This window comes from Vipera berus (assembly GCF_964194415.1).
Source record: "Vipera berus genome assembly, chromosome: 1".
NCBI classification, from domain to species: domain Eukaryota; kingdom Metazoa; phylum Chordata; class Lepidosauria; order Squamata; family Viperidae; genus Vipera; species Vipera berus.
Window position 1 is genome coordinate 50040720 of NC_138202.1, and position 13217 is coordinate 50053936.

Below are 13217 nucleotides of genomic sequence, written 5' to 3' on the forward strand. Positions count from 1 at the left end.
TCTGTAATTATCTCCCGCAAAACAAGTGGTGGATGGGTAAATCATTGCCAGGCCTATTTTATCCAGATTCCTCTTTTTTTTTTCTCCCTCTTCTCATTTTTCCTTAAAAGTTTAGTTAGACTTCAGAGAAACAGTAAAGCAGGATTTAAAAAGAAAACAATCAAACAATAAAAGACAATTTTACCCTCTTTACATCCTGCTTAGTTACCCATGTCTACATCTGGTTAAGATCAAAAGGTTCTTTTGATTTGGATGCAATCAGTAGAAGGCACTGACAATAATTTCTTAAAAGCCTGCTATTGCTTGAAAATAGTGCGAAGAGCACTGCAAGTACAAATACAAGAACTTAGTGAGGTAACTGGTTCCTGATTTGATGAAAAGACAATATAAGAACATTAACTCTTTCCTGGGAACATTCTATTTTTTCAGATTTAGCGATCATCACCATCATCAAAGGTTCTGAAATGTGACTCCAGTAATGTATTTCCTTATTTGCATCCAATCTAGATTTAGATTTAGGGCACTCTTTGTTACCAAATATGATGCAAGAAAGATCAAACAGCTAAATTAAGCAAAGGTGAATGTTGCCATTCTGCCATCAGTTCTGATATGTCTAAACAGTGGCATCAGCTGTTCTTTTGCATCCGTACTCCATTTTTGACAAAAAAAACTTTAGCTCATCCATCAGAATTTTCAAGGGGGGACTAGATATCTTCACATAGGGAGTGAGAGAAAAGAAAATCAATTAACGTTGAGCGTCAATGTGAAATCATTCCACTTTTTCTGAGATGGACAGAAAAGAATTATGAAGTCTTGGGTCCACTGTCTCTTCTAGTCAGACTGGACTGGATTAAGATGAAGCACTAAAATGAAATAAATTCATTTCATGGATAAAATTTCCAAGGTCAATATGGTAATTTAAAATATTGGAAATCACCTTGGCATGACTAATCAATCTATTACTTCCCAGCCATAATCCTATTGAGGCATTTTATTGCATCAGTGCCAGTAGTAAGAGAAAGGGGAAAGTCAAGAACAGAGATAGGACATCAGCAACTAAAAATGAGATTCTTGAAATTCTGTAATCTAAGTGTGATTGGCGGCCTTTAGTTGGGAGAAAACAGTAGAGCACTACAGTAAAAACAGGAAGGGCATAAACTTTAAAAAATGAACTAATTCAAGGCCAAGTGAAAGCCCTTTCTTCCCTTTTATGTCTCTCTACATTATGGTCACATCCCTCCCAGCAGAACTTGGCCAGGAGAGCAAAATTCACATAGAGTTTAACAGTTCAGATTTAATGACAAGAAATTAGACAGTAGGATATGGAATTTGGGAAACCAAATAAGCATTCTCAATTTATTCACATGGGAGTTAGCTGAATTCTTACAGAGAAATAAAACTTGAATATCCATCTATTCTATGTTAGAGATGTTTTAAATACTTCCTTTTTCCTGAGCCTCAGTGAATCATTTTATAATCTCCTTAATTCATTTACCATTCATTTACTTTTAGAAGTGTTTGTGTGTGTGTGTGTGTGTGTGTGTGTGTTTGTGTGTGTGTGTGTTTTCTCTCTATCTCTCTCTGTGTATCCTTCTCTCTACACACACATGCACACACATGCACACACGCACAAGCACAAACATCCATCATGGTCTCACTAGTTTGCAAGATTGGCAGGTAATTTCCTAGTGGAAGCTAGATTAGAGTTTATTCTCATCCTTTCCTGAATACAGCTTGCTGACTTTGCTGAGCTCCAGCAAATTTATATAAGCAATTCAGTAGACCAGAAGAGACGTTCAACATTCAAGATTACCTCATATAATTGGCAGAAGCAAATCTGGATTTATTTTAAAGTATATAATGCCCATATTTGCAATATGCCCATATATGCCCATATTTGCAATATGCACTGTTAGCATTCACTCTTTTCATTCATAAGTTTATGTTTAACATACTGTACCTTAAGTGACTTTCACATTTATATCCATAAAGGGCTAGCAACTCAAAACTCAACTAGCGGTATTTATAAAAATATGGCCATTTGTTGTTGGATTTATAGCTTGAAATCTTCCCCTTGTTGCATGCATTTAAACACATTTTTTTTCTCACATACACACATGATTGATTCAGTGCAAAATGCATTTTTTCATAGTTTGCCCATTTTCATTTATAATTTTTCAATAGGGGAGAAATATTTTTCTAAATCATTATGGACTGATAAGACAATGTTTGAACAAAGTAACTATAAGAGCTTGTACTTAGAATTTACAACTGAGGCTTTGAAAAGAGATACTGAGTGTGCTTATATATGAGCATATGGAAAGGAGTTCTCCTTTCTGAGGCAAACAGTCACATGGATTATGAGTAAAGCACACAATTACTAGCTAGGCCACACACCTAGCTTGTTGTTTTTGGTGGTGATGGTTAGTTGGTTTTGATTCTAATGGGCAGCCTTATGATTACTTTGGATCTGTTTTTCTCACTTCTGAAGGGGCAACTGAATTATCAGATTTACTTTCTGCTTGCCCTATCTGCTCTCCATTAAGATGTAGCCAGAAATGTTTCTCATGCTGGTTTAGCTGAGGGAAAGTGATGAGAAAATGATACGCTGGGACATTTCTGATGAAAATACACCCTTTGCAGATTCACCCTTTCCAGATGAAATGGGTAGCAAGATGTTTCTATGTTGGAAGAAGAATAATGGTCCAATCCAGAGATTACTAATCACTGGAATTTGAAGGAAATGAAAAACAATTACTTTCCCCACTAATCTATGCAATTTATTTAGAAAGTAAGGAAACCAAATCTACTTAAGTTTATTTCTATTCGATAGTGCTAGTATCTCCCTTGACAGATAGCTTAAATTTCAGCTACATAAATACTCATAGTTTAAGAAAGATAACAGATGACGTTCTTGAATCATGTTTTAAAACAAGTGGGAAGTTAATGTCTCTCAGATGTTATTTAAGTCTTCCTCACAGCCATATTAATGTGCATTTCGTCAGAATTTCTTCAGAACCAGTTCTGAGTCTTGACTTTTAATTTGGCAGAGCAAAGAAGCTACTGAATTACATAGGACGACGATTTAAGCCATCAAGCATTCAGGTTAGTTTGCCAGTATGTACTTTCAGATGGAAATTTTGCCTACATTTAAAATTTAAAATGTTACATTAACTGGATTCCCAATAAGCCCTGTAAAACAACACACAAGGAAAATTTCAGAGATGCCTAAAGTTTGTTCTCTCACATTCCTAGCCCAGACATTCTCAATGATAAAATAAATCACTTTAGATTCAGCCTTTTGTTCTTTCCTAGTCACTGGAATTCTGTAAGCTTCCAGATGCAATAGAAGGAGCTCTTTGTCACCCTTCGTGGCGTAGGGCCAAGCTATTTGTGGAAGTGCTTTTCTCCCATTGTTTTTGCTCACCCCTCTCTAGCAGAGAGGGCATGCTTTGGGTCCCTTCCAACAAACAATGTCATCTCGTTGGACCCAAGAGACATGCCTTCTCTGGGGCAGTGCCTGCCTTCTGGAACAGCATCCCTCTGGAGATGCAGATGGCCCAGACCAGCTTTTTGTAACACTTTGAAGTTCTGGCTGCTTCCCAAGGAATTTGGGCCAGGTTAAACAAGCTCTGTTGTGGATGGGATTTTAGGTCTGAAACATATTGTTTGCCTTGGGCATGATGTGTTTTTGTTTATAATTATTGTGTTTTTTTTCAATTTTTATCTGCCACTCAGAGCCACTTCTGTGACATGGGCAGCCATATAAATTAACTAAATAAATAAGGGTCCTCCTTTTAAGGAAAAAATAAAGGACAAATTAAAGGACAAATTCAAAGGGTATTTTTTTCTACATTTAACAACCAATTGCTTCAGTTTGCCTTTATAATACATTTCAAACTTTTAGCCATGAACTAAAATTTCAATGAGCCTTCCCTCAAATTTTATGAAGCTAGTATTAAAAACAGCATCTAGCAACAATGTATACTAAAATAGGATTTCAACCTGGCCATTATTTAGAAACTGGGGGCGGGGTGGGGGGAATCACTCCGTTTGCAAATCATTTATATTCACTATCACACATCTTCCCCCTTGGATCCCTGGAACAGAAAAGTAAAAAGGACCTGGGATTTGTTATAGTTTTAGGTTATCTAGTTATTTTTCAGAATTTTTCATCTATTTACATAAATGCAGTATATAACCAGTATCTCAGTTTTGATATCAAATAAGGAGATTCAGTGTATATCACTGTTAAATACCAAATCACTGTAAGGGGAAAAAACTATGTTAAGAAATGGAAACACTGGATAAATTGTGCAGTCGCATTATGTATTATTTCACAGAGGGACATAGAGTAGTGCTGCTGACTCATATGCTTTCAAGATTTTCCAGGTATCAAGAGGAAAGATATTGTTGGAAATTGTCAAAACAATGAAATGCTCTGAAATGATGTTCAAATAATAGAATCAACCCTACTATGCAGTCATTATTCACATAGACACTATAATTAGTAAGCTGCACAGACATTTTGGTACAGGATTGGTCATACCTCAAAGCATCATTATATATATTTAAATATAGAAGACATCAATATTTTCTGTGGAAACTGCCCAGACCTACATTCAACAACAGTTGAAAAGTCTGTTTGCTTGCTTCTCTTCAATTCTGTATCAACACCTCAGGCTCAGAAAACATATTTCAAAGATATGTATCTAGGAATTTAATATGATATCCATGCAGCAGACTGTCAAAAGTAATTGTTTGATATAGCCTTAAAACATGGCAGTGAATACAGTGCATTGAGGACTTTCTACATTTTAGAAGTCTTCAAGAATCCATAGGTCAACCAGGTCATCATATGAAAACTAATATCTCATATTTAGTCGTCTCTCTTATAAACCCCACTTGTTATATTGCAGTAATGGAGAACCTTTTGGGATGAAGGTGTCAAAAATTCAGAAAATGCCTAATGTGACTTTGCTGATGTGTCATCTTCCCCCACCAACAAAAAAGAAACAATTCTCTATTTCACAAATGACGGTAAATATAGGTGTCCCAGGATAATGTTGCAAGATCCAAACTGGGTTGGTCACCGGGACCAAAGGTTTAGTCTTCCAAGCTTTTGGACCTGTGCTGGAGCCCATCCTCAGGGAATTCCAAAAGTCCAAAACCTCTGGTCCCAATGACTGACACAGATTGGATCTTGCAATTCTCTATTTCCTCCCCCCCCCCCCCATTTTTAGGCCACACTGAAATAGCAGCACTTGGCGACAGGCCTGAGGCTGAATTTCAACTAGAGGCCTGGGCCTCAGCTTTAGCCCTGGTGCCACCACTGCCACTCAAAAAGCTTGCCTCACACAATTCCCCAAGGTACACAAGCCTTGCAGAATGCCATGATTGCCCCTATGACCCGGTGCTCTCCAGATCGGCTGCACACTGCTTACCTTCATATAACTATGATCAAATACAAACAATCAAAAGAAGATACCAGACTATACAGTATTTTTAAAAAATAAATAAATAAAATGATCTTTTAACCCTCTGGCAGAAGCCAGGAAGCCAGAGGGGCCAGTAAAGAAGAATTGACCAAAGAAAAAGAAACCTCGTGTTTCCTGTGAATAGACCTCATGTCCCCAGCACTTGAACCTTTACTCCTGATCTTAGGACATACTTGGTTGGTAATCAGAGTAGGTAGAATATACTATAAAATATACTGAACTCTGCAATTACCATTAGCCTGTAAATTGATAATGAACATCTTTAAGATATGAAAGGATTTTTCATTTAACAAGATTATTCCCAGATGATCTCTAGTCTGGAGATGCATGTTCAAAATGTGTAACTTGGTTGTTGCTAAAGAAATCTTCATCCATTTTTTGGTACAGCCGGGAATTAAAAGAGTTCATTCTATTAACCATAAGATACAAAGCAAGAGCTACAGAATTCATTCCAAGCAGTAAATAATTTTGTAGCACATCTTATTGCCCTGTAATTTTATAGCTTCTAAGTTTATTGGATATATAATTGGCAGATGTGTGTTCTCATTAAAGAGCTTTTAAGAGATGCTGCAGTAAAGGTACTTGGCAGACAATAAAGTGGAAACTAAAGATCTTTGTTTACTATCACATAACCAGCAACAGATGCATTGCCCTTTATAAGCTGTACTCAGCAAAGAAGATAATAAAGAACAGTTGGTGCCAAGATTAAGCAAGGGGAAGAGTAAGAATCCCTTCTAGAACAGGTATGGGAACATAGAGATTGCTGAACTACAGTTCCCTGTTTTGTTAGGCATTAGGCAAGAAATGTAATCTAGGTATATCTGGAGAGAGACAGATCCCCCAATCCCCCAACAGAGTGTAAAAAACTGGGAATGTTACTATTAATTTAAAATTTGTTGCACAAATCCACTGCACCAAATAAACTAAAGAATTAGCTGGCAAACTATATGTGTGGAGATCCATGTTTAATGTATGGCAGCAAAACAGTACCTGAATAGAAAGAAATTTCTGCTCCTGTAATGTGGGTAGTCTTCAAAGTAAAATCAGATTTATCTATTGGTCAACTAGTGACTACATTGATATTATTGTAGTACTCCCATGTGTTTATTTACTTAACTAAATGCATATCAGATGACTCAACAGATGGAACACTGATCTAGAAAAGCCATGTTATAGGATGACCTAGAGAGACAACAAATGGAAACATTTAGGTCATGCCATAACTATAGGCTTTAAAATAAATTATTTTTACATGCTATTTTGGCTGAAAATGTTCTCCTACTTGTTTGCCTGCCGGGCCCATCTGCATGGTTCAAATTCCTCCTCAGAAAGGGAAAAAAAGCACCACAGTGGTGTCAGTGAGGTTTGGAATTATTTCAACACAAAATATGTTCATCAAAATATGTGATGAATTCTAAAGGACATTTGGGAATTTTCCCAGTAACCTCACTGGCAGTTCTACCTAATTCCATTTTTGAGAGATAGAGTTGGAAGATGACCATAGATCAGGATGTGATTGTCCTTGATCAGTTTTGGTCAGCCAATCCAGAAGAGCTCTGAAAGATAAATGATCAGAAAAGATCTTTTGATGTCTGTTGGAGGAAGATCAAAAGTGAATTTGACCAAGCAAAGGTATGAACTCACCTTTGAGCCTATTCTTTGGCAGTATCATTTGGATGACAGGCAAGGAGAAGAGAGTTTTGTTCTGCTCTTAAGTGGACGGCACCAGAAGGAGAGAAAATAGTCTGCTAGACATGGGATGCCATGTCCTCTTATCCCTGCCTTTTAAGAGTTACTTCAAATTGCTATAAGCGGTGATCCTTTGGTCAGGCCAGGCTGGGCAAGAGCTGCTGTGGAAAACCTTGACCAGGATGAGGTAAACTGAGATATAAGGGGCCAAATCTTTAGGGGCCTGGATGTAGGCATATTGTTGGGGAGGGGGTTGGGGGAGTGGGAGTTAGAATTAAACAAGAGATTGAACAATGCCCTTCAAAATTATTTTATTATGAAATTGGCTTCAAAATAAATATTTATTTATAATTCCAAAGTTTTAGTTTGTTTTTCTTGTTCCTAGGGTTACTTACTTCTTACTTTCTACTTACTAATTTTAGATTGCTCTGTGCTACCCACTAGTTCAAATTTATTTACAGGTCTACAATTTAATCATTTATTACGGTTCTGTATATACCTGCCTGAGAAACCTATATGTGGGTCAAGAAGCAACAGTGAGAACTGGACATGGAACCACTGATTGGTTCAAAATTGGGAAAGGAGTCCGGCAAGGCTGTATACTGTTGCCCTGCCTGTTTAACATATTTGCTGAGCACATCATGAGAAAGGCAGGGCTAGATGAACAAAAGTTGGAATTAAGATTGCCAGGAGAAATATCAACAACCTAAGATATGCAGATGATACCACTCTAATGGCAGAAAGTGAAGCTGAACTAAAGAGCCTCTTGTTGCGGGTGAAAAAGGAGAGTGCAAAAGTTGGGTTGAAACTTAACATTAAGAAAACCAAGATCATGGCATCCGGCCCTCTCAATTCCTGGCAAATGGGGAAGAAATGGAGGTAGTGACAGATTTTATTTTCCTGGGCTCCAAGATCACTGCAGATGCTTGCTCCTGGGGAGGAAAGCCATGGCAAATCTAGATAGCACACTAAAAAGCAGAGACATCACCCTGCCAACAAAAGTGTGTATAGTCAAGGCTATGGACTTCCCAGTTGCAATGTATGGCTGTGAAAGTTGGACCATAAGAAAGGCTGAGTGCCAAAGAATTGAGGCCTTTGAACTATGGTGCTGGAGAAGACTCCTGCGAGTCCCTTGGACTGCAAGGCAATTAAACTGGTCAGTCCTAGAGGAGATCAACCCTGACTGCTCTTTAGAAGGCCAGATCCTGAAGTTTAAACTCAAATACTTTGGCCACCTAATGAGAAGGAAGGACTCACTGGAGAAGAGCTTAATGCTGGGAAAGGTTGAGGGCAAGAGAAGAAGGGGACGACAGAGAATGAGGTGGCTGGATGGAGTCACTGAAGCAGTAGGCATGAGCCTAAATGGACTCCAGAAGATGGTAGAGGACAGGAAGGCCTGGAGGAACATTGTCCATGGAGTTGCGATGGGTCGGACACGACTTTGCAACTAACAACAACAATATACCTGCCTATACATTTACATTTCCCTGCTCTGAGGAGAGAGAACTATCATTTTCTTTGTCATGCAATGTTCCTCTTACAAACTTGGGTTAGTCCAGGACATGGGTGTTAAAGTAGTATGTGGGAATGACCTTGGGAAACAGGGCAAAGAGATGCAGCCAAAGGAACAGTCAAATAAAAAGCAGCTGAGCCCACAGCAGAAATACGGGCAGGACAAACAGCTCAGAAAACTCCCTAATTTTGTGTGCTGTAAAAAGGACAGAGGAGAAAAGTACTTTCAGACTTGCAAGATTGATGTCAGTGTTGCAAGGTAAATCAGACAGGAAACATAGCCAGATGAGTTAATTCTATTTTATTGTCAGAAGCTTTTATTTTATTAACAGAATCTTAATAACCCAACCTAAGAACCCAAAAACTATAATATGCAAATAATTTCACCAAACTATGCACAAGTTTTAATGCCTTTTTCATCCCTTCTGTCTTTATTAAAACCACTTTCACTCACTCATTATTCTGTATTGTATTTCATCCTTTTTATCTTCCAGACACAATTTTCCATGCTAAAATATCATTTTACCTTTTCATTAATCCTCCTTCAGCTTTTTCTCAATGGATACAGGCTGATGGCAGACTTTAGTAGCCCTTTAGCATGATATTGCTAATGATCCCACATTAGATCAGAATTTGAGTATTTCCTCTTAACATTCAGACACAAGTGCTCTCCTAGACTGCCATTATACACTGTAGCTGTTAGTGAATCATATCCCCATCCTTCATGTAGCACTAAATTGAACAAAAGTTGAGCCAACTCAACAATAAGCTTCACTCTGTGCCAGTTGGTTGCCGTATTATTGTGGACCACTCAAATGTCAAGATGGGCACTGCATATCGGTAAATACGATATAGTGTATGATGCAAAGGAACCTAGTGTTAACTTGACTGTTACCTAGAAACACTGTCACCTAACTGGAAAACTAGTTGGGCTGGTTTGAAACAGCAGTGGCAATAGAAATTGCAACAGTGCCACAAATAAAATGATTTAGTTGTAGTAAGTTCAATTTCAGATCAGCAAGATTAGCTATGGGCCATTTTGAGTGTTTGGCAGATAACCTATAATGCTGGCCCTGAATTAACATGACCATTTGAAGCAAAACAGATGTAGATGGTATATCAACTAATTCCATACATTCAGCAAAGAAAATGGCTTTGCATATTATACACTTAAAGAGGGAACTGAGAGGTACTACAAAACAACAGCCCAGGCCTGGAAAAAGATATGGTTGCTCTCTTGTTTCAAAAAGAGATGCTTTAATTGTGTCCCCATTTATTACAAAGCTCCCATTTTGAAAGATTTGCATAGATATGAAAAACAGACATTATTTCATATTTTGATGATGCAGTGTGGTTTAGATCTCAAAATATATTTGTGCATTTGTTTTTATTTTATTTATTGTTTTTACTTTAATGTAAGAATTGTGCTGAAACAAATGTTGGAGCATAATTACATTTCAATCTGCCCTTTAATTCACAAGTTGCTGCTTAGGTCAATTCATTGGAAGCAACCAAGGCTGAAATCCTCAAGATACTGAATGCCAAAAAATGGCCAGATTCAGAGAAGAAGCATTTTGATTAAAAACTCTTTTCCTGATGACCTAGTGATCAGAGAGTAGTGATAGGGACAGCCAAAGGCCAGATGTGGTCCAGGGGCTATAAAATGCCTAGGTGTAGCATAAAGTATCAAGAAATTAAAACGCCACACAAACAACATTCAACTCTGGATAAAATCTCTTTCTGAATTCTGAACTTACCCCGTTCACATGTTCTCCCCCAGTAGCCAGTGCCTGTGCAGTCACAGATGAAGCGGTTCCAGCCATCTTTGCAGACAGCATTGTTTTTACAGGGATAACTATCACACTGTTTGGTGTTGACCCTAATGCAGGAAGATTTGACACCAGCTGCATTCTGCTGCTCTGCCAGCTGCCTGATGTTCTTGCTCCGCCCATCAATGAAGAGGTCTCGGATACAGCCCACATAACCATAGTTCAACATAGCTGTCCATAGCTCAGTAGGAAGGACAAGGCCAGCCCGATTTTCAGGCAGTCCTCCCAGATACATGTCTCCTTCCAGATCCAAGATCTCACTCTCTCCACTTGCAGTGAAAGGTGTCCGTCGGCTGTTCACTGAAATGGTACCTGGAAGGAAAGAAATTAGAAAGGAAGGTCAAGGAAGAGTCCAAGAGATAAAGTAAATCACTTTCCTGTGTAGTCTGAATTCTGATGAAGGGTGAAAAATTTAGTATAGAAGATCAAGGACTTCTCTTTAAACAGAGGACAGAGAACATTTGTCCTGAAACATGCTACTGTCTCCTAGCAGAACTGTCAGACTGTATAGTAACTATCTTGATAAACTAGAAAATCTATGAAGCATAACAAATCTATTGCTCTATGATGATGTCAGTAGTTCCAAAGGCTATTTTTATACATGGTTTCGAAAGCTATTACAGGTAGTCCTCATTTAGCAACAGCCTAATTTAGCAATTATTCACAGGGACACTGGTGATGAAAAAGTAACTTTGTGATCAGTTCTCACACTTTTGACTTGGCAGGTCTGTAAAGCAAAAGAAAGCTGAAGTAAGATCAATATTCAGTCACTGTTTCACTTAGTGACCACTTTGCTTAGCAGCCAAGTTGCCAGACCCAATTGCAGTCGCTAAACAAGGACTATCTGTACTGCAATAATCTGGTTGTCATGGTTCTGATAGATGACACCAATTAAAAAAACTTCAAGGCAAAAATTTCTTCCTTAAAGAACATTTTATTCAGGAAACAGAGTATTGGCACTTACATAGTTGAACCCAAGACTGAAGTTCCCTCCCCCAGATACAAAGTAACAAGTTGTAATTCCCACCCAGAAAGGCTGCCATAAATCACATTCACCAATTATTCTAAAACTCGGGCTCTCCTTCCAACTTCTCAACCCGCCAAAATTTTATCTAACATTGACCCTGAGTTCACACACAGCTGCAATTGTTATGGCTAACTGAAACCGCTCGAGCAATCCCCTCATCCCCCTTTTCATCTAAATATCTCAAACAGCAGTAAAAGCAAAAGGTAAAATGGTTGCAGTTTCTTAATTGTCACAACGTTGACACTGGCAGTTTGATGCAAAATTATTGGTGAAGAATATGGTAGCACAGGATAAGCCAATTTTACTGTAAGCCTAACACTGCATTGTTACTGCATCATCTTTCAGGGCACATGTTCCACTGATTTGACTGAATTCCAGAGTACCAATGAACATTTGGCCCACAAATTTAAGCCACTGGAATATGTCTATGTATGATAAAAGTGCATCCTGCAAAGTCTTTAAAATAAAATACCAAAAGGGAGGGATTTCAGCTTAGTGGCAGAACACATTTTTCCCCCAGAAGGTCTTTACTGGACTTCTAAAAGTTACAGGTAATATAACTGAATTTTTGCCAGTTAGGGCTCCACCTCTGCTTACCACATCAGCATTCTGTGAAGCAGAGATTGTCACTTTCATTTCTCTCACTCTCTCTCTTTCTCTCTCCCCATCCATCCATCCAACCATCCTTCTTTACTTTCTTCTGTCTAGGTACAGCTTAGAAATGTTTAGAAATCTTTCCAGTAGTGGAAAGAGGAAAGCTCAAGTCAGGAGAGCTTTCTTTCTTTACAATAAGAAAAAAGTCTAGTTCAGAGCTCCTGAAAAAAACTAATTGCTGCTGCTGTAAATCAGCTTCAGAGTGATTTTTGAACCACAGCTTAGCCAGAAATAAAGTAAGTGTGGAATCACATGGATACAAAGACAAGCCAAAAATTATGCAAATACGGTGTGTGATGGAAAGTGTCTAAGAATACAAGTTGAATTCTACTCTGGACACCTTTACTTTCATTTGTAACATTTGGGATGCTGTTACAGTATTCCAGCTCAAAACCATCACCTTAGTTAAACCTGCAATATACAATTACAGACAACTGCTACTGTCAAGCAATTCATCTAATTCTATTGTTTAAAAAGACTTTCCAGTGGCGTAGCGTGGGGGGTGCAGGGGGGGCCGGCCGCACCGGGCGCAACATCTGGGGGGGCGCGCTCGACGGCGCCCCAGCCGGGAAGGGCCTGACGCCCCACGGCGCGCCACACACACACACACACACACACAAACACACAACCACACAGCGTGACTCCTCCTTCGGGCCGCTCCGCCTTCGCTCCGGCGCTGGACGGAAGCCTTCTCTCCCTCCTCCCCCCCCCGCAAAGGAGAAGGCGGCTCCTGAGCGTGCACAGAGCACGGCCCTCCTGCAAGCCCGGGGCTCCGCTGCGGAGGCTCTCCCAAGGCGCTCCCGGGGTTGCCAAAGGCGGGGGGGGGGCGCGGCGGGGCTTGAAAGAGGGTGGATTTCCCGCGGGGGGAGGATCGCTGCAGCGTCTCTCCGGGGGTCCCTGCTCTGGAACGAAAGCTGCGTCGGCAGGTTGCCGATCCAACCGTGCATGCAGACTTTAGGGGCGAGAGGACATGGTCGGGTGCGTGTGCGTGTGTGTGTGTGTGTTTGT

The 13217-nt window shown here is 39.4% G+C and overlaps 1 protein-coding gene across 4 annotated transcripts in view; it reads right to left on the minus strand.

The window, feature by feature from the left end:
• NRXN3 (neurexin 3) overlaps positions 1–13217 on the minus strand; it is a gene marked incomplete at its 5' end in the record, with an annotated part of 1312545 nt that overhangs the window by 948983 nt on the left and 350345 nt on the right. For all 4 annotated transcript variants that reach the window (XM_081316144.1, XM_081316146.1, XM_081316147.1 and 1 more), the window contains one exon: positions 10457–10840. In XM_081316144.1, coding sequence (XP_081172270.1) covers positions 10457–10840 — 384 coding nt within the window. The remainder of the gene's footprint in view (positions 1–10456; positions 10841–13217) is intronic.